Source organism: Mixophyes fleayi, chromosome 6 (genome assembly GCF_038048845.1).
Source record: "Mixophyes fleayi isolate aMixFle1 chromosome 6, aMixFle1.hap1, whole genome shotgun sequence".
Lineage (NCBI taxonomy): Eukaryota > Metazoa > Chordata > Amphibia > Anura > Limnodynastidae > Mixophyes > Mixophyes fleayi.
The window spans coordinates 16453866-16481498 of NC_134407.1; the positions used below are offsets into that span (position 1 = coordinate 16453866).

Here is a 27633-nt window from a genome sequence, read left to right on the forward strand (position 1 = left end):
TTTATTCCTTATAGCTCAGGAGTGCTGAAACTGATCTGTATAATAACTATGAGCTGCTAGGATAAGTCATGTGTGTGTCACAACTGTATTAAAGGCACATTGCACAGAAGCCTTAACCTCACAAATCTATGTGACGGTCTCGAAGTCTCCTAGGTAACAAATGCTTGGTACAGTTTGTTGGATTCAAAAACAAAACATAAATCAGAGGCCGATGAAAATTAATAATCAAACTTGACTTCAAATTGGGAGTAAATGTATCAAGCTGAGAGTTTTCCGGCGAGTTTGAACAAGTGGAGATGTTGCCTATAACAACCAATCAGATTCTAGCTGTCATTTTGTAGAATGCACTAAATAAATGAAAGCTAGAGTCTGATTGGTTGCTGTAGGCAACATCTCCACTTTTTAGAACCCGCAGTTTAGTAAATATACCCCTTAGTGTAGATGTTGCATACCCAGAATAGATATTTTCGGGACTGAACCAATGAGAATGCAGCCTACCAACAAGACTGCTTTCACTTAGGATGTCAGAGCAATGGCTCTTCAATGGCTTAATGGTCAAATAAGATTAAACTGATTTTACATTAGCCCACGGGACAGCTCCAACCAATATTTAATTTGCCTTATGCCTAGGGCAAAAGAAAGAGGGAGTGCCAGTTTTGCCAATGATCATCTGAAAAATGGTATGTCCTACGTACTGGAGTCAAAATACACAGGTAAACATCGTCACCGCTTTTTGCTCTTTAACAAAGAGTTAACTCTGGAGAAATCCAGTCTTCACCTCATCATCACAGCTAGAAATGATTATGTGGTGGAATGCTGTCCCCAAAGATCTCCATGGGGACAGTAACGCAAGTCAATTTATTAAGCTGCAGTAACGCTATCTCAGGATGGTGTTATGGGTCTTTTATCCTCAGATGAAGTTCATTTACTTTTGCAGCTTATTGAGTTAACTAGTGCCGCTGTCCCCATAGAATTCTATGGGGTCAGCGTAGAGCTGTAACTTAAAATTTTAGGTCCCTAGACCTCGTTTAACCAAATCATCATCATCATTTATTATTTATATAGCGCCACTAATTGCGCAGCTCTGCACAGAGAATATTTGTCACTCACATCAGTTCCTGCCCCATTGGAGCTTACAGTCTAAATTCCCTAACATACACACAGAGACTAGGGTCAAATTTTGATAGCAGCCAATTAACCTACTAGTATGTTTTTGGAGGGTGGGAGGAAACCAGAGCACCTGGAGGAAACCCACGCAAACACGGGGAGAACATACAAACTCCCAGAGCCGTAACTTAGAATTCTAGTGCCTGGGGCGAGAAAGACAAATGCCGCCCCCCTAGCCCTCAATTTTAACCAAATTAACCTAAAATATTTATAAATTGCACCCCCCCTTCAGCGTTGCGCCCCGGGCGGTCGCTCCTGTCGCACAGCACTAGCTACGGCCCTGCAAACTCCACACAGATAAGACCAATGAATCTAAAATGTTCCTAAACAACGACCCCTCTTGCACAGCCCTAGTTACGGCCCTGGGACTGTGGTAAGCACTTGTAATTGGGCTAAGGCCGGAAGTAATCTCTGATTTTCCGTTTATTTTTCTTTGCAACATCCTGGGTTAAATAAACATTGAAAAATGAATAAAATTGCTAAATAAGCAGGTTCAAAGAAAACAGAATCACACTGGGTCATGGGTTGACAGCGCTGATGTGTATATATATACCTATATCATTTATATATATATATATATATATATATATATATATATATATATATATATATATCCTTGCTAGAAGCATAAGCCTCCATTATCAATGTTGTACACGGTTGCATTGCCAGAGTAATTATACTGAATTTCACAGCCACCCTGATTGCAGCCCTAGATGAGTCCTCAGCTCCCAGCTCTGTGCATTACCCCCCACCATGAGCAGGGGCGTAGGTCAGGGAGAAGTTGTGTCTGGATCTTGCCCTCAGTCACAGACTGCACATTAATGATTAATCCCCCGTCCCCTGTAACCTCCCCCCCCCGTAGCGCTGTCCGGGTACAGTGCCGTGCACCATGCTGCTGAGAGCGCTGCTCCGGCCTTGTGCTCGGGCTGTCTGCAGCCCCGGACCCCGCAGCTATGTGCACACTGCCCTGGACATCTCCGGCATCTACCCTCCCATCGCCACCCCCTTCACCGACCGCGAGCAGGTGGACTACGGCCGGCTGGAGGAGAACCTGCAGAAGTACGCGGACGTCCCTCTCCGCGGTATGTATCATCCAGCTGGCGTAATGCAACGCGTGACTTCCCAGCGGCTGGGGAACTGCAAGTCCCAGCGTGTCACTGGTAGCTCCACATAACAGCTCTGCATAAGGGGGTGAAGCAGCTACATGGCCAAGATTAAAGCAAAAGAGAACTTTATATAGTAATATAAATATATTCTAAAGTACAAAGGGGTGGAATTATTTCTAGTCTATTTTGCATTGGAGATATATATATATATATATATATATATATATATATATATATATATATATATATATATATAAAACACACATACATACATACCTACCTACCTATCTATCTGTCTATCCGTTGGTAGTCAGTTTCACGATATTGACTACCATGACAGAGAAGACAACGACATGAGGAGTTCGATTCAACAGTACACCTAGCTACAAAAGAAACTACTTACTGGAATGCAGATTACTTCATATCACGACTCGCTCTCTTGCCGACTGTAGAACATCACGTCATCACCACCCGCAACTTAGCTTAAAGCAGCAACGGACGGACTCGCCTGTCATTTATGTCATGTAAGTGTTATTTTAGTGGTTAGGGTTAACCCTAACTCCTAACCCTAATACCCCTAACACCCCTAATTCCCCTAATTCCTAAAATAGTACTTACATGATATAAATGACAGGCGGGTCCGTCCATCGCCGCTTTAAGCCAAGCTGCGGGTGGTGATGATGTGATGTCCTACAGTCGGCAAGAGAGCGAGTCGTGATATGAAGTAATCTGCATTCCAGTAAGTAGTTTCTTTTGCAGCCTGGTGTACTATTGAATCGAACTCCTCATGTCGTTGTCTTCTCTGTCGGGGTAGTCAGTACCGTTAATAGGTACTACACCCTATCTATCTATCTATTTATCTATCTATCTACCCTCAGATACTTCACAAGTGTAATTGTCAACAGAGATATAGGTGATTTTAAGAACATCTTCTTATAGCCGTACTTTACACAATCAACACAACTGCAACATCTTGCAGTAGTAATGTGTATGTGGTGAAATCTTTTTATCTAATTTTTTTGCATTTTTTTTGTGAGGTATAATGTTACCTATAACAATGTTTACTTCTTAAACGTTATTTATTCAGTTGTAAAACTGTGGTCTCCCGGCTCATAGGATAATGCGGCTATTGTTGCTCTATAGTGGCCATTTGAGCGAAATCTATCAAAGTCTGAGGTGTCAAGATGGTGAAAACAACTGCAGGGCTGCAGAATTGTGCTCCTGCTAAGGGGAGCTGAGGGGATTGGGGTGTGCATGGCTGAAAGTGAACTAGCTGCACCTCATATTGCTCCCAAATGCAAAAATGAGATCTTGTGTTGAGGGACAAAATATTTAAAAAGGGTGGAGAGTGTGCAGTTTGGGAGGTGTTTGCGGTGCGTAGTCGCAGAGTCATTTTATCCCTACATTGTTCAAATTCTCGGAGACTGATCTGGTGCCTTTTATATGGGAAAGCGCTTTTATGGACACAAAATATAGCAGTGCGCTAAAAATAATATTCTGTTTTCACAAGGTTCGCACACAATGCTGAACAAACCCTGATCTTTCTGTTATGGAGTTGACAAAATGGATTATAAAAGGAAACGTCAAGTTGCTCAATACATTTATAACCAGCAAAAGGTCAGACAAGGCTGGCAATGCACTAGAAGTGAAAAAGTAGTTATATTTAATTTCATATGAAAATAAACATAATACACATCGAATATCATGATGACACAGTTAACCTCCGTGGGCAAGTATTACATGACTGCCACGTGAAAGCAGAGTGCCTGATATGTCCAAACGCCCCTTTCCCTCCCGTTCACTCCCTGAAATCGTAGGCTGTAGTAAGTGTCCTTTACCCTCGAAGATGAATTGAACATGGCTGCGTTCTGTGACGCGTGAGCCAGTTTGGGCCTTGACGAACCAGGCTCAGAGTCTTTCCTCTAGAGCAGGGGTCAGGGAACTTTTTTCCCTTTTACCCAAAAATATATTTAGATACGCCAACGTTACCCCCTTGATTTGAAAGGAAGGAAATCATATATTATTAATTATTGGAATTCAAAATTTTATTGAATCTATTAAAAATTTCTTTGAATGCTTCAACTTTAAAACTTCAGGTTTTGGAGAAATGATGTTGCTTCATTTTTGATACGAGAGCATCAATATTGGGGCATTTTGATGTCAGAGCAATTTGGATACAGTCTTCAGCATCCAATCGATTTCTCTGCTTTGTTTTTATGTTCGTTAGAGTGGAAAATCCTTGTTCGCAAAAGTAGATTGTTGGAAAAGTCAGCAACTTTTTGACTGCCTCCTCATGTGCAATTTTGATGCCTTTGCAGCTGTTGACATCCAAAAATATGACAGATCTGCTTTGTTTTCAAATGCAATACGTGCTTCATTATTGCATCGAAGCTCAAGAAGTGCCTCTGCCAACCCTTGAGGCTTCTCTGGTACAACAGCAATTTCACATTTAAAGGGGTCTACAATCCAACTGACAGCATGTGAATCGGCAGTATTACCCCCAGGAATTAAATTTTTACCCCATTTGGGGTCATTTACCCTTGTTCCCTGACCACTGCTCTAGAATGCTTTTGTGTTTTAACACTCAAGCTCGATACCGAGGAGAGGGTCACCTGAGTAATGTATTGATGGAGGGGAATTGTGCTCTAAACGTGCATGCTGACAAGGGTGCGTTTCAAAGCCTCTCTGCTCCCTGCATCATATGTCAGGCAAATCATTAATAGAATATAAAATTAAAGACAAAAAATCACCACCATGTGTTTGCTCACAATAAATTAGTGAGTTGTGTTAACAAAAAACACATATTTTATCATGGGATTAAGTTTTCCTTTATATATAAAAAAATGTTTTAAAAAATCATGGTTTCCCTTTCCACGAGCATTAATGACATTATTATAGACTGATACCGATGCGTGGACGGATCAAAGTATGGCTCCTCGCATGCAAAGCGTATGAAACTTTATAATGAATGATTAACCATCATTTTAATGACTGACAAGAAACCATTTGCACATCCACATTCACTAATGCAAGATGGAATCATGCTGACGTGAGGGATTAACAGGATGGTATTATCACATTATCACTTTGCACCAGTATAAATTAGATTAGGGCTTAGGCTTCTTGGCCAAATTTCATGTGAGCAAAATTCAAGATGATGGTTTGTGTGCGTGTTTTACACAGCCTTCTTTTGTACATTATAGTTCTTGCCAAACTGTTTTCAGGCTTTCTTGTCATTTTTCACCATCGTAATCATGGTCATGGAATAGACAAATATTATTTAAAGAAAATACATTTAGTGTCATCAAGGTATGCAGTGTGCAGTTTGCATCTCTATCTTTATTCCTCCAGTCTAGATAATCTAGGGGCTGATTCATTAAGGATCTTAAATGAAGAGGTATCTTATTTCAGTCTCCTGGACAAAACAGTCAGTATTTAACTTATGTGCAAAACAGAAAACTAGTTTGCACCCCTTGCATTGTGTAAAATGGTTTTGTCCAGGAGACTGAAATAAGATACCTCTTCATTTAAGTTCCTTAATGAATCAAGCCCCTAGTTATTATATGGTCAGGTCATATGCTAGCTCATACTTGCCAACCTTTAAAAAGTGAATTCTTGGAGATCCCGGGCAGGGGGCGTGGTTGGAGCGCAGGAGGGGGCGGGGAGCAGTCAATCGCTGCATTTTGGCCCCACCCCGCGACAAAAACGTCATTTTGTTGCGGAGGGAGGGGGCCAAAATGACGCGATTCACCGCCAATCGCATCATTTTGACGAGTAAGTTCCAGTATGCGGGATACTTGCCTGCTCTCCCGGGAGTCCGGGAGACCTACCCGAATTTCGGGAGTCTCCCGGACATTCCGGGAGAGTTGGCAAGTATGTGCAGCTAGCTTATAAAGAAGCATTTTAAGGGACTGATTTAAAAGCTTTGAGTCTGTGTGTGTGTCTGGTACAGGGTTGGCGCTCCTTGGAGGCTGGCTAGGGCACAAATGGACGGCATCTAAAACACTGAACGAGTAATATAGCGCCACTCTTCCACTGTTATTAATGCGTCTGCGGCGTCCCTACATGGAATGGCATCCGCCAGCGGCTTCTTACATGTGAAGCTGCTGTCTGCTGCTCCGTGTTCGTGTTACGCTGGGAATTTGGTGCTGGGGCTGCCCCCTTCGCCACCCGCTCGTCGATGGTGGGCAAAATGCCAGAGGGATGGGGGCCCTAGGGCTCCCCCTGGGTCTTGTGGCGTGGATTCCAGAGAATAGCTGCAACGCGCGAGAAGTCCTGGACAGCGATAAGGCTATGAGCGTGCGGAATACTTGGATGTGAGGCTGTAGTTATATGGAGATGATGAGACAACTTGCCTTGTATTTAACACAACACACTCCGCAGTTTTGGTACCTCTCGATAACCTATTTAGTACTATTAGGGAAATAGGGATTGGAGAGCAGGGAGCAAGATGGGATTGGAAGGTAGAAATAGTTAAGATGGTTCAGAATCACTAATGAATCTCCAGCTGGTCAACCAATCCCTAATTATTATTTTTAGTTTAAAAATAACATCATATTATCCACTGTGCGGTACACCAGGGTTATTGTATGGATGGAGCCATCTTCTGGATCTGTAATAACTGACCAAGCATATTATCATGTAGAAATCACGTAACACCAATGTTTCCTTATTGCAGGAATTGTTGTTCAAGGGTCAAACGGAGAATACGCTTATTTGAGCCGGGAGGAGAGACTGGAGGTTGTGCGCAAAGTCCGTCAGGTGGTACCTAAGGAGAAGATCCTTATAGCGGGATCGGGCTGTGAATGTATGTACTGTGGTGCTTCAGTCTTCTTTAGTCATCACTAATTTCTTCAGTTTGAAAAGACAAGTTATAAATGAGTAAGATGCATATGCCTGATTTGGTATAATATGATAAAATTTGGGAGGGCTAACGCGTTTTATAGATTATGTTTATAAACTCCTGCTTGGATTGTGCCTTTCACAAAATATCCTCTCTAGAGCTTGTGGGTTAAAGAAGATGTCCGCTATCATGGAACATGTATAACCTGCGTGTAATGTGTTCAATATATTTCCCTTGTGACGTGTGTGAGTACAAACGGCCTCCATTCAAGCTCCTGTAGGTAAAGGATCTGGTAACACGGCAAATCCATCTGTTGCTTGCTAATCAGTAGACCCTGCAGTTTACAGGCTTTATGTGGAAAGAGTCAGAACATTAATTTTCTTTGTATCCTTTATGCTCTGGTGAAGGGTACAAAAATGATGTACAACTCTTGGGTAGGGCCAATAAATTGAACTGTCATTAGCTACTGACATTCTTTCATCCTCTCCACAGTCTACGCTTGTGTCATAATTCTCTGGATAAGGGGACAACTATCATTTTTCTAGTACAGTTTAGAGAATGAAGTTATGTTGGTTGCTACGGGCAACAGCAGCTTTTGTACACAATTACTTGTAGAACAGTTTATATGAATGTTCCGCAATGTATTCCACTTGATGTGAGTTCCCCGGTTGTACTGGGTTAGTATAACGTTCCTATCCTGCTGTAGACATCCATTGCTGCGCCTTTTGTGATATGTTATCCTACATTTTATACGTTCCTTGTTGCAATGTTCCAAGCTACACGAGCCACGGTGGCGATGACCCGTGAGATGGCCGAGGCTGGAGCCGACGCGGTTCTCGTGGTGACGCCGTGTTACTATCGGGGCAGAATGACCATCTCCGCTCTAGTGAACCATTATACTAAGGTAATGCCATATGTCTTTATTGGGAGGGTCTGTACTGTCTGTGAAAATCTCCACAACACCAAATTACAAATGTGTACAGAAAGACCCTAAAGCGGACCAGACAAGACCCAAGAGTCGAGCGATAGGATAATTGTTTGGCTATCCATCGATTGCTCCTGGTTAGCGCTGCTGGAAGATAATTGCGTGCACAAGCCAATAGCCGTCATCTTCTGATGCCCGCTAATGATCCTGCTTACATTGATGGGATCGTTATCTGGCTGTCCAGGTCGTTTTGGGAGCACGAGGTGCGCTAACGGGCAAGTTGCCCAATATCAACTACAATTTAGCAGCTTTCTTTATGTTTATAGACACAATGGGGCATGTTCAATTGCCCGCGTTTCTCGCGGTGTTAAAAGTATTACCGATATTACGTTAATTCTAAGCTGGATTTCAGCTTGCAGCTCCCTGAGCTGTGAACAGAAAGCCGGCGTTACATGTACCGTAATAACGGTAATAGTGCACAAGTCGCGTTACTTTTGCGAGTAATGCTGACAATTGAATATGACCCTAAGGCTGGGTACACACTATAGAAAATTTTCTCCTTGGCGTTGTGTTAACGCAAAGCTGAATGCTCCAGACCAAACTGCCAAAGCTTCTATAGAGGTAGTAACCCTTCCCGATGATAAAATAGGGAATTGCACTTGTGTCAAGTTACCGCCCTCATTGATATAGAAGCATCACGCGTATGCTTACGTTATCACACATAGCTTCTTCATGTTGGTTTATTTGTGGTAGCAATTTCAGACTACTTTTTATTTGGAAAGAACCAATCTCATGACCTGCACTGTAGAGGTCGTGTTGAGATTCATTTATTTGCGGTGAAGTGTGGTTACTCTCAGTCTCACAATCCTGACACACGGTTCCCCTCCAGGTTGCAGACACGTCCCCGGTACCCGTCATTCTGTACAGCGTGCCCGCGAACACTGGGCTGGATTTGCCTGTCGATGCCGCGGTTACCCTGGCCCAGCACCCGAACATCATTGGGATGAAGGATAGTGGCGGAGATGTAAGTCACTCATTTGCTAGTAGATATCGTCTTCCTTTTTATTGTCTCCAGCTCAAATATCCATAAAAAAATTCATCATGAAAGATGAGTAAATAACTCATTTATTGGCATAACTGAGCGTGTATAAAAAATGTTTCTAAATATTTTCAGATATTACATATGTCACACTAGCCGCTATTTACTTTGCCTCGCTTTAATTTGATCGTAAATCTTCCTTAAACGGGTTGGTACCCAACCTCATTTTTGACATATTAAAAATAGACCACAGTAACTCCCAGATCACCTGTTTTAGGGAGCTGTTAAATACTGGGCTTACTCATGGCGCATTACTCTAAGCGCACAACGCGTTTCGTCCTCTGGCAGTGCGTTCCTTAATATACACTGTTTAAATATGGGTACACTTACCCAAGTTTTGTATATTTGGTATAGACACAAAAACATAATAAATAAAAGCCCCTCCCACATGTAAGACTGTGTCTTAATGGACTCTGATGCAGGTCAAAAAGGTGAAACTGCAGTCATTTGTAATGTGACTTCACTGGTCCTGAGACTTTGTATTCATTTACCAATCTACACAGTGAATATGTGTAAATCAAGTCTTCAAGCCTGTCAGTCGCTGTCTGTGCATGTTTAGATAAATATAAGCACTTCAGTTACTTCATAAAGTGCAAAAAGTTGCTGGAGTTCCCTTACCGAAGAATGTTTATTTTGTTAAGGAAATATATTTTTCTCTTCCCACCACCATTGGTTGGGGAGAGGGATGGTTTAGAACAGTGATGGCTAACCTATGACACTCCAGGTGTTGTGAAACTATAAGCCCCAGCATGCTTTGCCAGTAGATAACTAGCTGATAGCTGGCAGAGCATGCTGGGACTTGTAGTTTCACAACACCTGGAGTGTCACAGGTTAGCCATCACTAGTTCAAAATCATGCTCCATGTTAATGCACCAATGGCCAGCGTTCGGACCCTCCCCTCCAGTACCCTGACCCACAAAAGGGCTTTTGATTGGCTTACAGCACTGAGCAAGATCAGCTTGCTAGATAGACTAATTAGCATGTTAAATGGAGTAATTAACATGTTAATTGGCCAATTAGCCAATCAAGAGGATTTTGATATCAACACATGAATATGAGCCACAATAGTGAGTTACTTAAATGAATATGACCAACATGTCCTGGAGTTCATAAACCCAACTGCGGGTAAGTCATCGATTGTCAATTACATATTGCAACCAATTTTATTGTATGTGTTGGTGCTCTTACATTCTGAGATCTGATCCTCCCTAGAGTCAGACTAGATTTATCAAACCTTTTAAAAAAGAAAAGTGGAGGTGTTGCCCATAGCAACCAATCAGATTCTAGCTATCGTGTTCTAGAATGTACTGGATAAATGATAGCTAGAATCTGGTTGCTATGGGCAACATCCCCATTATTCCATCTTAGATGGTAAGATGAATCTAGTCCTTGGTATTACAATTAAAAGGGTAATCCATGGCCTAACAAAGTACAGGAGCCAATTTGCGGAAAAAAATTACTGCTGGCACCTAACTTTTGTTAGTTATTTCTATCGATGTCAATGGAGGCACTTTTTTACTGTCTCCTTAAAATATAATACTGACTCCTAGATTCGTCTGACTAGCAACTGGATCCTTTGCTATTTTGTCAAAATGTAATTTTCAGGGCAAAAAGCTAAACCTTTGCAGAAGAAGCAGTAATTGTGAGACTAACCCAATGTTAGGTTGTGGTGTAGTGTTACACATTGCAATCGGCAGCAAGGAGAGCTGATTAGGAGGCCACAATCAATGACCATTCCACCTGGTTTATGTGATCATTACTAAATTGTGCCATTAAAAAGCTATGAATGGCCCATTGACTAAGAGCAGTTCCATTCATATAAAAAGCCCTTTAACACTTGAATTATTCCTGGGATCTTGCAGTTAAAGTGTAGTGTTAAGTTTATGAGGTAAAAATTCCTTCCTTACCTATAAATAGAGACGTGTTAACGGACAACCTGGGCTTTAATTGACTGAACTCCTAATGTGTAGTAGCCATTAACACGCTCTTAAAAAGCCTTCGACATGTTCCCTTTTCAAGCTCTGTTTCCCAGAAGACATTTCTTAGACTGTTAGCGTATTGTTCACCCACAGCTTGATAACTCCGAGGATAACAGAAGATCAGGATAGTTTGTAACCTCTGAATTTCTTTCTGCCTTCTTTTGATGCAGGTGTTTATTCATTGGAAAAGAGTTAAACTTCACTACTACTTAGTACCGAGGTACCTCCAAAAATAGTTATTGGCTTTGCCATTCGTGCAGGGTGAATCTGCTGGCTGTTTAAAATGCACAGTGGGGAAGTTCTTTTCGATTACACCAAGATTGACATACAGAATAACCCGGTAAAGACACGGACACCAAATTAACGTTGGAATAAAATAAGATTTATTAAATGACTAATAACGAAACCTAAAGGGACTGAAAGGCGGACGAGAGCAGGACAGTCAGCAAAAACAGCCAATAACGGTGGAAAGGTCAGACCATAGTACCACCAACCCAGGATCATACCTTATCTATGGGCCGGTGCTAAACATCTGTCCAACGGCAAGACTACACCCCCTTATAACCGCCAGTATAACCTTTAACATACCGGCCCAGGGTCCTACTCACAGGGACCAAAACACGTGATGACACCACCACAAATCAAAGGGGGGGTAGTGACCTATGACGAGATAACCCGAGCAACATATGCAAACTTACAGACTGCACTGCTCTCCTACCTAACCTTGAAAAGATAAGCCCCTGCTCCTAAAACTGTCGGGTGGGCGGGAGGAATCCGGAAGTAGAGAGACAGGTCCTCTGAAAAAACAGCACATATATAAACCTAACACACGCCCCCTCCCGAGTCCTATTGAATATTAAACTATAATAGAATCTCTCACTGGCTAGCCCTCCAATCACTCACCCACGTGATTTTAATTTTGTTTAGTCTAATGGACACACTTCCCATATGAAGACAGACAATAAAAGCGCATTGTATGTACAGTACACATTAAGAACATCAGGATTGATGTATTTTTGCATATTTGTTTTAACAAATATTTTTATTAATAATTATAATATTATGAGTTGTTAATTTATTCTATAACATTATTTTTTTATTTTTTTTGCATGCGTTGTGATGAGACTTTATATTGCATATTTCATGTGCGTCTCCTGTACTGTGTTCTGTCTGTCTATTATTTATTAGTTGATTGCACGAGACACTCTTCTATACCAGAGCAACTATAGCTGTACCTTTTCTTTGTGGTTACAAATTTCTCCAGTTTAGGGGCATATTCAATTGACGGCGGGATCGCCGAAAATCCCGCGCTCCAAAAATATTACCGTTAATACGGTAATATCTGGCTGGATTTCAGCTCGCAGCTCCCTGAGCTGCGAGCTTAAATCCAGCGAGTAAATTACCGTATTAACGCTTTTTACGCGCAGGATTACCGTATTAACTGTAATATTTTTGGAGCGCGGGATTTTCGGCGATCCCGCCGTCAATTGAATATGCCCCTTAGTGTGAAGCAAGAAGAAAAGAACAAGTCTTGATACAATAACTAACTTGCAATCAATCATTATCTTCAGTCACATTATTCTTATGTTAATGTTCTACGGTCTCCAGCTATCTTCTGGGAAGAGAGTCAGCATGTTGACGCTTCTAGATGTGGCTTAAATCCAAAGTTATATAGTTACACTGCACAAAGCCTCTGTAAAGGGCTGTGTCGTTAGACACTACTACAGAACAAGGTGTTACGGTAAACTGTTCATGTAATCTTTCTTAATATTCCAAACACTGTATATGTATAGACGTATCCTTTATCTCCCGATAAACCATTGTACATTAAACTAATGTCAGAATTAGAAAACTTTATTGATATTGGAAACAGAACATTACTGTTAATTGGATTCTCATATGTTTCAGGTTACACGGATGGGTCTTATTATTCACAAAACCCAGCATCTCGGCTTCCAGATGTTATCCGGGTCCGCCGGCTTCCTGCTGGCTGGATACTCAGTGGGTGAGTACAGCATAGAACTGCTCGGTGGCGCTAATTGTCCACATTCTAAATTCTGAATCTAAGTTCTAAAACGATTTACACATATAGGGCCGAGAGCAGTTTATTGGTTAAGCCCAATGACCAAGGTCTGTTCTAAAGACAGGGCGGTTTGGAATCTGCACACTCCAATACTCAGACTCGATTTTCTCGTGGGAACAACACAATTTACTGCACCTGGTTTTCTTACCGTTTGAGAACATCAGGCGATATGTTGGTTTTCTCACATTGACTCATTTGTGACCTTAATGTCACGAGCAACGTAAGCCACATTTTATTTTACTTGCGGTTCTTGTCACATGTATGTACTTTAAATGCTTGTGTGCGGATGCCTAGTATGGGTATATGTGTGCGTGTTTGGGCAAACTGCCCAGCTGACGGTGCCCGGCCACTAATTTGAGCCTTATAATTGTTAAAAAAATAATGGTAGTGGCTCGGGATCTTGGAATACAATTTAAATTGTTGAGAATCCTGAAAGGTGCAGATTCACTTAATTATAACAACCAATCAAACAGTTGCTTTTAATGTCTAGCTTGCAGTAGACAGAAAAAGCTCATTGCTGATTGGCTAATATAGTTTATTCAAACTTGCACCTTTGAGCAAAATTAGGAAATAACCCTTGTTGTTTTTTTCTTTGTAGTATTCGTTAAACTTTTTAAAATAAATGATAATCTCAGAACCACGATTCATATTCTAGGTCAGCTTTTGCATTTCATGTTAAAAACAAATTGTCCAGTTCTGTCAGGGGACGATGAAAGAACAGGCTGTTCATGAACTTAGAGGCAGGGGAGTACAATGGGCGTTGAACGCGGAGGAGGCTGGAGCTGATTAAGGCTGTAGACACATTAAAAGCATCTCACAGTGAGGTTCCCCAGTGAGGTAAACCTTGTTCCACCGAAATAGCAGAACTCGATGTTCCCTGAAAGGCTCTTGGGGCATGAAGACCATTGTGAGAATGGCATTGTGTGCCCTCCAACACATGCCATCTGCGTGGATTCCACACGCACGCCGTGCCAGAGCTTGCATGTTATGTGTGGAATGGAATCTGTGCAGTCACATGCAAAGCCGGCATGAACCAGGGTCACCTCTGTCTTACCAGGAGCTGGCTGGGGGTATGGAAGGCTCTTGTCAATTCATATTCGCTGCAGCTATCCATATTTAATGATATAGTAACAGTATATTTAAATACACAGATGTCAGCCTTGTGCGAGCTGTAAATACGAGTCCTACCGTATTGTGGGCAGGACTCATTTTCCTGCAGGTTTGCCTCTCCAATCGTAAGGAGGCCCAGGCGCCATGTATGTAAATCTGCTTTGACGTGTACCCCGCCGTCTCTTTGTGGACATGCGCAGTGCTCATTCGCACAATGGAGTCAGGCCCAATGTGTCGGCATTACATGTTAGTATATTGTGCGGTACACACTTGTATATTTTCCTGCTTTTATTTTTGTTTTGTAGCCTATCAGTAGCTGCTTCTGTTCTTTTTGTATTTTATCTCCCGGAGTTACTAATTTGAATATGTGGTGAAAAAAAGCAAAGTTAAAAAAATAGAATAAAAAAAATAAAGATAGATAAATAAAAGAAAAAAGTGAAGACAAAACGTTTAGTAATTTCAGGAACAGAAAACACAGATTATGGAGATAGTGGAAGCACAAATACAAAGTATGGGGTCCCCCGATTTTACTATTACCAGCACCAGAGTTTGCCAACCGGGGCTGGTGGAACTACAGCAGGGAAACCTGCAGCGTGGGGTCCCCCAGCCATAATGCCGATCCAGCCCAAGACTGGTCAGCACCAAGCAGAATTTCCTAGGAAGCACGCACCCCCCCCCCCCTAGGTTTCACCAGACCCATGCTGACAGCACTAGGGCTGTTCACAAACCCCTGGGGCATGCTGGCACTTGGCATTTTGACTACATCTCATTGTTATTCTATTTTCAGTTGCCACTGTTGCTGTTCATGGATAGCTAAGTGATTGACTAAATCACGCCATAGACACTATAGATTGAAAGCTTGCGGTCAGGGCCCTCTTACCTCTCTGTCTGTCTATATTACCCAGTATTGTTTTATTACTGCGTTTGTCCCCAATTGTAAAGCGCTACGGAAATTGCTGGCGCTATGTAAATAAATGATGATGATAGCAGCAATGACGTCTACAGGCTACGAAAAGTATTACATACTGAAAACAAACAAAATAACAATATTGTTTCTCTTTTATTTTATTGCAAACTTTAAAGGAACGCAAAACCCCATAATCAAAATTGAAATTGGATCAGAGCTGTACAGGTAAATACAGTGTTCAGTGTTACCCTGACATACCAGCTCTGATAAAAAAGTATTACCTCCCTGCTGCATTACGAAGTGCTCAAGCTTCTCCCAGATCTTTGTGACATTGTTCTGGTAGGATCTGATCAAAAAGCTGAGACTGACTTGCTGTGAAATCCAGATTTCTGAAAAGTCTACAAAGCTGTCAGTCACTCTCTGCCTACTTACAGAAGCACCTCCCTCCAAACATGGCCACCTGCTGCAGAAGAGTGAACGAAAGCATGGTTGACATATTTAATCAAGATTATAAACTCCATTTAATTCATGTATATTATTCAGTTCAGAACTACACAGCCTTTGATATAAATTTATATATAAAGCTAATTTCTTATGGATATTATAATTCCCCTTATAATGCAATGCTTATTGCTGTTCTCTTTAACCTGATGTTGTAGACAACGCTGTTCTGCGCCCATGTAGATTTTATTATGTGGTGTGTTTTGTTGCGGCAGAGAAAGGGTAATTTTGTTTAGAAGTAACATGGACTTAAAAATATGTGATTTACTTTGTGTGCGCAGTCAGTAACATACCCCTAGGCTGCTCCTACAGCCCGGCAATTATGTCTGATGAAGCATAGCTAACGATCTGGTGGTCTTCCACAGTACATCTCTGCTCCTCTGTTCTGCTGTGTACGGAGACACTAATAGCACCAGCTATAAAGCAGAGACCATTAACTGCGTTGTAAAATGTTTAAAAGCATTGCGTAGGTTCCGGCAGTTTGCATGATGCGGATTCATTAAATGTCAGTAATGCGTTTTGTAGCTTGTTACAGAACATTCTGGCTGGGTGATTTCCACAGCGGCTGTACCCACCTCTTTAGGTCATTACTTCAACGCTGCGGCTTCTCAGGCAGTTTTTAAAGGGCTGACGAGTCCTCAGCTAGAGGTGAATTCTGAATGACATATCCTGAAATAGCAGTAAGCTGTACATCACCGTAATGTTAATTCACAAGAAGGAGAAGTGTAAGGGGCACTGCCAACCAAAGTGTACCTGTATCATCACCATCATCATCATCATCATCTATTTATATAGCGACACTAATTCCGCAGCGCTGTACAGAGAACTCACTCACATCAGTCCCTGCCCAATTGGAGCTTACAATCTAAATCCCCTAACATATACACACACACACACACACACACACACAGACCGAGAGAGACCAAGGGCAATTTAATAGCTGCCAATTAACCTACCAGTATGTTTTTGGCGTGTGGGAGGAAACCCACGCAAACACGGGGAGAACATACAAACTCCACACAGATGAGGCCATGGTCAGGAATCAAACTAATGACCCCAGTGTTGTGAGGCAGAAATGCTAACCACTGAGCCACCGTGCAGCCCTATTTTTAAGCTGTTGCCAGATGAGGCCTGGCTGCTGTGCAAGGCTCTTGTAGAGACAACGGGAACGTAGAAACACAGACGGGGACATGTATGTGAACTTATGTAAAAGACAAAGGTGCTGTAACTTGGCTGGCAGAATATATGAGAGGGCACCTTAGGTGGCACCCCTCCCCTCATTGGTTGAGCCCCCCCACCACTACTGTTTCTTACCTTAGCAGGCGGAAGGGAAGTTTGACCTCTTCGCCTTCACATTCATTTGTTTTTAGTATTTTGCTGGGTATATATTTATAGACAGATTGGGACAATTCTAGAAATATGTAATAATAAAGATTAGAATTTTAGTATTATTTTCCATCCGAGGCCTCAATTTAAGCATAACCTTTTGTATACTTTAAAGACCCAGTCAAATTTCAGGCCCCGCTAATAACTGCAACAAAATACAAGGCTCTCTGTGCAAGTCACATTAACACTCTGCAAGGCCTGGACTATGGGGCGAACAATATGGTAATTGTGCTTTTATTATGATCATTGTGTTTCTTATAACCTAGGTAGCAAGAGCCCGTCTACGTAAGTGAATGGCACAATAGCTATATAGTAAGACCTAGCTGCTATATTTAAAAGCATAAAATAGAAGAAAAAATAATTTTTTTTCCCATTAAAAATGATCACACGCAACACGACCCGGTCGTTCGTTCTGTTTGCTAAAGGACTGGACCTGTGAGCAGTTTGGCGCAACAAAGAGCCAAATTATCTGGTCACGCGGACACAAAACTAAAAGCTTTTTTATCCTTCACGTATCAGAACACATGGCCAGCAGGGGTTGGGGAAGGGCTAAAGCGATTATGGGACAAACACACAAAAAAACCACTGTGGTGTAATGTAAACTCTGCCGGCTGAGCTTGTTACACCTCTATTGAGTCTCTGAAGAGCGCTGCGACATGAATACTATTATACATCCATCTAGTATTTACATCAGACAAATTCAAAGGAAATGTATTGGAAACGTGTTAAGTGTGTCTTTAACTACCCTGTGTGGCAGCTCTTTTATGTTGTACAAGTAACTTCGCCAGTGGCTTCCTGCTGGGTCACACTAAAGCTGTTCTGAAGAAACCTGATGTTAAAGTGGATAATAGAAAAGCCGCCCGTGGAACATGATCCCAGATGGTAAAATGCACTTTCATAGAACTTCCATTAAAACAGAGCGTTGTTATGGCAACAATGTGTGAAAGGCTACAACAATTGTGGTTCTTTTAGCTGTTGGAATATCTCCTGTACTGGAAGGAAAAGGTTCCAAACATTGTATTATCCATTATATAGAGCCGTGGGGGTAAATTTATCAAACTGCGGGTTTGATAAAAGTGGAGATGTTGCCTATAGCAACCAATCAGATTCTAGTTATCATTTATTTAGTACATTCTACAAAATGACAGCTAGAATCTGATTGGTTGCTATAGGCAAAACCTCTACTTTAGAAGTTTTGATATATCGGCCTTTTCTTTTCTACCTGTTCTACTGGTGTATAGTTGTGCAAACAAATTGGATTGAGGGATACCGAATCTCTCAGAAAGAGAATCTAAAGATTTCCAATTTGACCCATCAAAAAAGTCATATATGTAGGTCCTACAATAATCTTACTGCAGGAGTGATTGCATAGCGGAGGAGAGCCCAGTGGGGAATCCTGATTGTCCCATATTGATGTTATTGGTGAAGGTATTGTGGCTCGTTTAAATTTCCTCATAGAATATAACCCTAGAAGTCTAGAGAAATTAATAATAGGATCTCCCAAGTACAATGGTATACCTGGAAAATTTAGGATTACATAAAATTGAGGTTGAAGAAATGACAAATTACCCTGGTTTTAGAAGTTTCAGTTTGAAACCAGCTGGAGGCGGATGGTGCGAGGGAGGGTAACAGAGCCACAAGTTGGCGCAAATGAGATGCATAGTAATATTTAGAGGTGTCTTTATAAGCCAATTTAATAATAGTAAAAAACTTCAGCCTAGGTGATCTATTCCTCCAGGTAAACTTGTTTATAGAATTCTGAACCTGTTTAAGAACATCGGTCGGAAGGTGCATCGGGATTGTCTGAAACAGGTACAGAGTCCCAGGAAGAATGTTCGTTTTCACTGAAGTGATGTCACTTAACCAGGAGATGACGTAGCTTCTCCCATGCGTGTAGATATTTATGAATTTCAGAGAAGTGGGTTTGGGAATTCTCCTATATATTAAGAGGAGTAGTTGGTTTGAATGTATATCGCCAAATAATTATTTAATTTTTTGTCGTTCGCCAATCAAAATGATTATTTTGGGGCCTTATCTGTGTGGAGTTTGTATGTTCTCCCCGTGTTTGCGTGGGTTTCCTCCGGGTGCTCCGGTTTCCTCCCACACTCCAAAAACATACTGGTAGGTTAATTGGCTGCTATCAAAACAAAAAAAAATTGACCCTAGTCTGTCTGTCTGTCTGTGTGTGTGTATATTAGGGAATTTAGACTGTAAGCTCCAATGGGGCAGGAACTGATGTTATTGAGTTCTCTGTACAGCGCTGCGGAATCAGTGGCGCTATATAAGTAATGGTGATGATGATGATGATGATGATGAGATGTGTAATGGGAGAGGTTCTGCTTTGGAATCAATTATTTTGTATCAGCAAATGGCTGATTACGACTATAATACTTTATATAGGTTTGGGAGAGATGTGTGAAGGGCCGGTAGAGTAGGAAGTCTGTCGTCTGAGGAAACCTCACTCAGTTTATGAACTCCTTGTATGTGAACCCGGGGTCACACTGACAAACTGCCAACAGCTGAGGGCAGACTAAATGTGCTTTATTGTGTTTTACAGTTGCTGAAATAACTACTGAAAGGCCTTGCCCGGGTGAACTTCACTTAGAACTTGTCTGACACTGCAGACTGTATGAGTAGATAGGATGTAAGGCACAGCAGGGAGCATACAGCTGGCTGAGCACTGTGGTATGAATGCACAGTGTGAGTACATGTTAGGTCATTTTAAGTGCACCTGTCACCTGCACTCAGTAGGGGGAGCCATCTGGTGGCTGAACAAATATCTGTTGAAATGCAACCTATGGAGATAGTGACATCACAATGTCTTTGACGTGCTATTGGTGCATTTATCCTGTGTCCTCCAAGTCTCCGCCTCTCTTCGCTTGGTGTTCCGCCCATACATATGTGTGACGCCCCTCTATATGAAGGAAAGTCTTTTTTTTGTGTCGCCGTCTTTATGTTCAGAGCAATGCAGCACTAGCTGTAATGTAGCACAGTGGTTAGCATTGCTGTCTCATAGCGCTGGGGTCATGGGCTCAATTCCAAACAGGGCCCCATCTGTGTGGAGTTTGTATGTTCTCCACGTGTTTGCGTGGGTTTCCTCCCACACTCCAAACACATACTGGTAGGTTAATTGGCTGCCGACAAAAAATATTAACGTGTTTGTGTGTGTGGTCGGTCCTCGGACTTCCTGGTGACTTCTGAAATCCTTATAATTTACAGTAGGGGGTTAAACCCTCTCCATACGATCTCAGCATCATGTCTCTCTCTCTCCATGCCGCAGGTGCAGTTGGAGGAATTTGCGCTCTTGCTAACGTACTTGGCGCCCAGCTGTGTGAGCTGGAGAGACTGTGTGTGAGCGCTCAGTGGCAGACAGCGAGGACGTTGCAGTATCGGCTGATTGAACCAAATGCTGCTGTAAGTATACAGTTTATATCAGGTATTTCATTATTTATTATTGTGTTTGTATGTCAAAGGGAGAGCATGTGGCTTCCTGCTCGATCTACACCCAACATGCCTTGTTATTCAGCAGACGTGTAAAGTTTTGCATTTGCCTACTATACCTTTTATATGAGTTCCAGATGACCCTTGCCAACACCTCACTGGTGTACGTACCATCCAGGGGGCTCACTGGTGTACGTACCCTCCAGGGGGCTCACTGGTGTACGTACCCTCCAGGGGGCTCACTGGTGTACGTACCCTCCAGGGGGCTCACTGGTGTACGTACCCTCCAGGGGGCTCACTGGTGTACGTACCCTCCAGGGGGCTCACTGGTGTACGTACCCTCCAGGGGGCTCACTGGTGTACGTACCCTCCAGGGGGCTCACTGGTGTACGTACCCTCCAGGGGGCTCACTGGTGTACGTACCCTCCAGGGGGCTCACTGGTGTACGTACCCTCCAGGGGGCTCACTGGTGTACGTACCCTCCAGGGGGCTCACTGGTGTACGTACCCTCCAGGGGGCTCACTGGTGTACGTACCCTCCAGGGGGCTCACTGGTGTACCTACCCTCCAGGGCGCTCACTGGTGTACGTACCCTCCAGGGGGCTCACTGGTGTACCTACCCTCCAGGGCGCTCACTGGTGTACCTACCCTCCAGGGCGCTCACTGGTGTACGTACCCTCCAGGGCGCTCACTGGTGTACGTACCCTCCAGGGGGCTCACTGGTGTACCTACCCTCCAGGGGGCTCACTGGTGTACCTACCCTCCAGGGGGCTCACTGGTGTACGTACCCTCCAGGGGGCTCACTGGTGTACGTACCCTCCAGGGGGCTCACTGGTGTACCTACCCTCCAGGGGGCTCACTGGTGTACGTACCCTCCAGGGGGCTCACTGGTGTACGTACCCTCCAGGGCGCTCACTGGTGTACCTACCCTCCAGGGGGCTCACTGGTGTACCTACCCTCCAGGGCGCTCACTGGTGTACCTACCCTCCAGGGGGCTCACTGGTGTACGTACCCTCCAGGGGGCTCACTGGTGTATGTACCCTCCAGGGGGCTCACTGGTGTACGTACCCTCCAGGGGGCTCACTGGTGTACCTACCCTCCAGGGGGCTCACTGGTGTACCTACCCTCCAGGGGGCTCACTGGTGTACGTACCCTCCAGGGGGCTCACTGGTGTACGTACCCTCCAGGGGGCTCACTGGTGTACCTACCCTCCAGGGGGCTCACTGGTGTACCTACCCTCCAGGGGGCTCACTGGTGTACGTACCCTCCAGGGGGCTCACTGGTGTACGTACCCTCCAGGGGGCTCACTGGTGTACGTACCCTCCAGGGGGCTCACTGGTGTACGTACCCTCCAGGGGGCTCACTGGTGTACCTACCCTCCAGGGGGCTCACTGGTGTACGTACCCTCCAGGGCGCTCACTGGTGTACGTACCCTCCAGGGGGCTCACTGGTGTACGTACCCTCCAGGGCGCTCACTGGTGTACCTACCCTCCAGGGGGCTCACTGGTGTACCTACCCTCCAGGGGGCTCACTGGTGTACCTACCCTCCAGGGGGCTCACTGGTGTACGTACCCTCCAGGGGGCTCACTGGTGTACGTACCCTCTAGGGGGCTCACTGGTGTACGTACCCTCCAGGGCGCTCACTGGTGTACGTACCCTCCAGGGGGCTCACTGGTGTACGTACCCTCCAGGGGGCTCACTGGTGTACCTACCCTCCAGGGGGCTCACTGGTGTACGTACCCTCCAGGGGGCTCACTGGTGTACGTACCCTCCAGGGCGCTCACTGGTGTACCTACCCTCCAGGGGGCTCACTGGTGTACGTACCCTCCAGGGGGCTCACTGGTGTACGTACCCTCCAGGGGGCTCACTGGTGTACGTACCCTCCAGGGGGCTCACTGGTGTACGTACCCTCCAGGGCGCTCACTGGTGTACGTACCCTCCAGGGGGCTCACTGGTGTATGTACCCTCCAGGGGGCTCACTGGTGTACGTACCCTCCAGGGCGCTCACTGGTGTACGTACCCTCCAGGGCGCTCACTGGTGTACGTACCCTCCAGGGGGCTCACTGGTGTACGTACCCTCCAGGGGGCTCACTGGTGTACGTACCCTCCAGGGCGCTCACATACACACTGCAGGATTGGAACAACATCGTTCCATTATTGAACGTGATTTTTAGTCCATTTATAAAATCAAATGAAACGATACAATGTGCTTTGGAGCGATAATCGTTCATCGGTGGAGTGTACACACTTATACGATATCAGGACGATTGTGTGATTGGTCCAATAATCGACTTAAAACCCTGTAGTGTACACGATTACCACAATTACGACACCCACGAGACCTACAAATAAAAAACGAATGTATTAAAAACTGATATAAATATTAATAGACTTACCTGAAAATCGACTGTGCAGATCACCGATGGAGCAGCGTGATGACCGCAAGTGATTTTGAATGAAGAGCTGTCCGGCACTACAGTTTAGTGTCATTGCGACTTCTATTAATGTTAATTTAAAGTGGCAATGTCGAGTTAAGTGTTTAAACACTTAACCTGGGCGTCCCGACAGTGCCGCTTTAAATGTGATCTCACGGACTAGCTGGCATGCCTGGGCAGGGCCACCGTAACAACACTATGGGCCCCCGGGCAAAGCAGTGCAGAGGGGCCCCTACCTCTATATATGTGTATCATATATATATATATATATATATATATATATATATATAGATAGATAGATAGATATAGATATATTTGCAGGTTTTTTTTTTGCAGGATTATTTATTTTACTTAAGAGCCCTCTCTATGGGGCCCCCTTACCTGTGGGGCCCCCGGGCACCTGCCCACCGTGCCCAGTGGAAAAGATGGCCCTGTGCCTGGGCATTCTATTCCAGTGTAGCCATTATAGTGGGGGGTGGGAGTAGGGGCAGCATAGAAACATTGGCCTAGAGGGCTTCACAATGTAAATCCAGGCCTGCCTAAAATATAGAGATCTGAAAATATCTAAGCTTGTTAAAGGCACAAATCAAAGTGCCGTAGGACATGATGCTTAAACATCAAAACAACACTTTGGTCGTGTTCTTTACAACCTTATAGCACTTTTGATTTGTGCCTTCAACAACCTTAGACATTTTCAGATCTATATAGTTGGTGCTTGGCAAGAAAATACCAGACAGAACCTCTCCCAGAACCAGGATGGGGTCCGGTTGGCAGTACTGCTGGCATTTCGTTAAGTAATGTGCAGCTGTCCTCTTGGCAACCGTCCAGGGTAAAATAACGTAGCTGGTGAGCTTAGCTTGTGCAAGGAAGATATGACAAACTTGCAGGGGTCATTCAGTTTGCAGAGGAGAAGGAGAAGGATTAGGGATTAATTATCACTTGAAACAATAGCTTTCTCACTGACATACTAGATTCTACATGTTGCCGACAGCTTATAAATTCTGCACAAACTGAATAATGGAATCGGCAATTATTGGCGTCGGACACTCTGCTGTAGACGGGGACTTGCTTGCAATTTGATCTGAACTGTGTTGGGGGAACTCCAGTGCCGGAACTTGTGAAAGAGAGTCAAAGGGAATTAACAATTATTTTTTTGTTGACAGTGTATTGTTCTATGAACCTTAATATGTGGGTGAGTGACAGGTGGATGACCAGGCATGGTTGCGTTCGGTGTGCAGTCTCTATGGCCATTCGCATAGCTTGGTGGTGAACTTGGGGGTCATTAGATGATGGAAGAGGAATGGTGGGTTTTTGATGAGTGGAAAGAGATAAGTTCATGTTGGGAAACTAGTAAGGGAAAAGTCATGTACTGGCATGGACTACAAACATAAATGAACGGGGAAAACGTCACTGAAAGAGAAGTGCAATTAAAAAGCGCCATCCTGAGTTGGAGTGTAGATAAAGGGGCACTCTTCCTGAGACACCACATAGAGGCCCAAATGGACCTGCTTGGTACTGTGCCCACCCTGAGAGCTTAGTTGCTCAGCACCAGTAAACCAAAGAGTTTAATGACTATATAAACTGGGTTTGTCCCAATGCTGTAGAAGAAACTGCTTCATGTCAGAGGTTTTGTGATGTACAGAGTGGGCTGTGATTTATAGAGATGGCTGCCCAATCATGTCTTTAACAAACTCTCTTTAAAACTGGACTCTTAACAGTCATCTCACAGAATAAACAAAAGTTGCAAAAAAAAAATAAAAATGATCAAGTCTGATTTCTGGTGCAATCTCTTAGTCTCCTGCGTCAATCTGGGCATTGCATAATTTTGGCGTAGTCGGCAGGGTGGAACAGTGGACAGAACAGTAGAGGAAAAGGAGACTGAGAGCATGTCTTGGATGATAAAGTTGTTACAGGAATCCAATGTGAGTAGATTAGTTACTGGTAGTGCATTGTTACAGGTGATTTAATGAGTCATTTACTGGTGAGTAACTGGTGTACTATTGGGCAGGCAGACTCTACTAGTGAGAACGTGTGTTTCTGGTGAGCGGACTGTTCAGCATATAGGTTTAAGCTAACGTTTGTGCCGTTTGAGGGTGCAGTGGAGGAAGAAGTGGAACAAAGAGTAGCTAATGGTAGAAAGGATATTTTACTGAACAGGAAGTAATCTAATAAGAAGAACATGATGGAGATCACTCAGAGCTTCTCACGGGATTCTAGAACACACCCAGCAAGCTATTAAGGATACATGCGCTCACGTTCTGAAATGAGATGAAAATGTTTACGTCAATTAAAGCAATACACGTTCTGACCAAAAGTATCCAGATATCCCCCAAAATCGATCTGTCTGCATGATGAGTAAAAATTGTTATCAGTGCAAACAAATACCACTCAATTCCATTACGATGTCAGCACACGTAGTGTTCGTTGGGAGATGTATGGCAGTGGTGTTTATGGCCTGCACACAAACTTGAGTTCACCAATAAGAGTGCAAGAGCACATTTGGATTGGTGTAAGGATCTATGTCAGATGAAACACAAGCTGTGCAATGACAAGGTCTGTCTACAGCTTCATGGAAGGGTTATCTAGATGTAGTACCAAATGTGAAGTTAGCCGGGGGTATTTCTCATGGTTCTGATTGGGCAGTTCCATACTCCAGTGGCCAGAACACTCGTCACTGAGAAAGTACCTTGATGTCCTATACAGTTGAAGCCTCCCGAGATGATAGCAGCAGTTCGAGGAGATGAGAGAGCAGGTACTGGACCTGAATCCATTTCAATACCTCTGTGATAAATTGGAGCATTGCATGCCGGCGTGGCCACATAACCCAACTTCATCTCCCAGCCACGTTCTCTTAGATTGGTGTCAAATTTTCCAGACAACTGTTGCAAAGGATGGTCCTACACCATATCAGTCACTGCGATACGGTCTCCATTTCTTGGACTACATGGTGCCCAGATACTTTTAACTAGATGTTGTATGTTACGAAAATCTCTCTTCCTATTGGATAAATGTTTATGTTGCTTTTGGGAGCACATTACCCATATTTTCCTCGGTACTGTTCTCTTTAAAATCATGTCGCACAACCTAATTACCTCTTAAAATATCAGTGTATCGTGTCACCGCCTTACATGGGTTGGTTAATATGTAAGGGCAGCTGTTGGCATGACATGAGCTGTTGTTGAACACAGAGAGTTATGTTGCACCCAGTACACTGACATTAATATGACAGAAGAATTGACATAATGTCCCCTGTTAAAACCTTAACCACATATTCCGAATCATAAGACACTCACATCAATTGTTCGAGTGTATTTATAGGACGTGACTGACTGTAATTAATTGAAGGAACATGATAATGTAGATGCTCAGCGGAATACTGGACATATCTCTTATGTTACATTGAACTAATTATTTTTATGTGGAGTCTGGGTGTACATAATAAATATATATATATATATATATATATATATATATATTGACATTTTAAAACTTTTCTTAGGCTAGATTATGTGGATTTTGTGGATTTTCCACAATCTACCAAGTGAGAGAAAAAAAAATCTATATTTGGCAAAGGGTTGTGTTCATGCAATTAACCAATTTCATGGTTGAATTTAGACTAACAAAACCTCCGGCCTGTTCCGACAATGACATCGCTCCCATGTCTTAGAAGAGAAACCCTAGTATACTAAACCATTGTGTCCAGCACTTAAAGGACAACTCTGTGTACTTTCCAAACCCCCCAATACGCTACAGACATGATATGTCCAAAAGTGAGCAACAGAGAACCAGAGCGGATGTCAACGAGGGAGCGGGCAGAGCTTCGGTACAGGTACCGCCGCTGTCCTGTGGTTGCTAGTACTTCTCTGGATGGCGTTAGCCGGGGGCAGAAATCTTTTTTTAATAAAAGCATTCCAATTTTTTTTCTATTTGTACATTTTTTTTTTTTTACTGTATTAATTTGTTTTTAAAAGAATATGGGAGTGATAGCTTCCAATTCATTCAACGCATACATGAGTCAGTGGTCAGTCCTGGAAGTTGATTCGCTGGCTGCTGCAGGTAAGGGGTGGGGTTTGTAATAAAAAAAAAATACAGGTGGTCATCTCCTTTAGTACATACAAATATGCAGATAATATTGTTCTTCTGTACATAATAACTTTCACCTATATATTTTATTACAAGAAAAAATCTAAAATAAAATTAAAATCTCAGATGATTTTGGTGATCTCCTTTGTGTTTGCTGAGCCCGTCTCCCTCCTGTTACAGGTCACACGCAGGTTCGGGATCCCGGGCTTGAAGCAGGCCATGGACTGGTTTGGATTACACGGGGGGCACTGCCGTTCCCCACTTGGACCATTAACAGAACAGGAGCGACAGGAGCTGAAGAAGGTGTTTATGGACAATGGCTGGCTTCAATCCCACCATTGAAGGATGATTCATTCACTGAAAACATTTCACTTGTTATATGAGATCATTGCAGATATGCAGTAACCATAAAGCATATCAGAGAAATGAAAATAAGGAAAATAGGATACATAAATAAAAAACAAATGCACAATCCAGCTTCCTGTGTGTTGTACAAACGCTTAGGGATTTTAAATGGTTCTATAAGTGGACTCAACATTTCAGTGCTTTGTTAGGGACACGTTGCAACA

General features: G+C 43.3%; 2 protein-coding genes across 3 annotated transcripts in view; one reads left to right on the top strand and one right to left on the bottom strand.

Moving 5' to 3' along the window:
- The window catches only part of MORN4 (MORN repeat containing 4), an 86481-nt gene that overhangs the window by 39484 nt on the left and 19364 nt on the right, over positions 1-27633 (bottom strand). The window lies entirely within an intron of this gene.
- Positions 1889-27536, top strand: HOGA1 (4-hydroxy-2-oxoglutarate aldolase 1). Of its 2 annotated transcripts, XR_012693327.1 has the most exons (8): positions 1889-2249; positions 6952-7080; positions 7893-8020; positions 8931-9065; positions 11290-11339; positions 13028-13124; positions 20387-20520; positions 27245-27368. XR_012693327.1 is itself a non-coding variant. In XM_075215924.1 (7 exons), the coding sequence occupies exons 1-7, from the start codon at positions 2057-2059 to the stop codon at positions 27404-27406; spliced, it is 978 nt and encodes a 325-aa protein (XP_075072025.1). In that variant the 5' UTR covers positions 1893-2056; the 3' UTR covers positions 27407-27536. The 2 variants fall into 2 exon arrangements, 1 of the variants encoding a protein (XP_075072025.1); XM_075215924.1 differs by lacking the exon at positions 11290-11339 and having other exon boundaries at positions 1893-2249; positions 27245-27536.

Excerpts from the sequence above, each read along its gene's own strand:
- HOGA1 (XM_075215924.1), top strand. The coding sequence starts at position 2,057 with ATGCTGCTGAGAGCGCTGCTCCGGCCTTGTGCTCGGGCTGTCTGCAGC. Across the intron at positions 7,081-7,892 it reads AGCGGGATCGGGCTGTGAAT|CTACACGAGCCACGGTGGCG; the intron begins GTATGTACTGTG and ends CAATGTTCCAAG. Across the intron at positions 9,066-13,027 it reads TGAAGGATAGTGGCGGAGAT|GTTACACGGATGGGTCTTAT; the intron begins GTAAGTCACTCA and ends CATATGTTTCAG.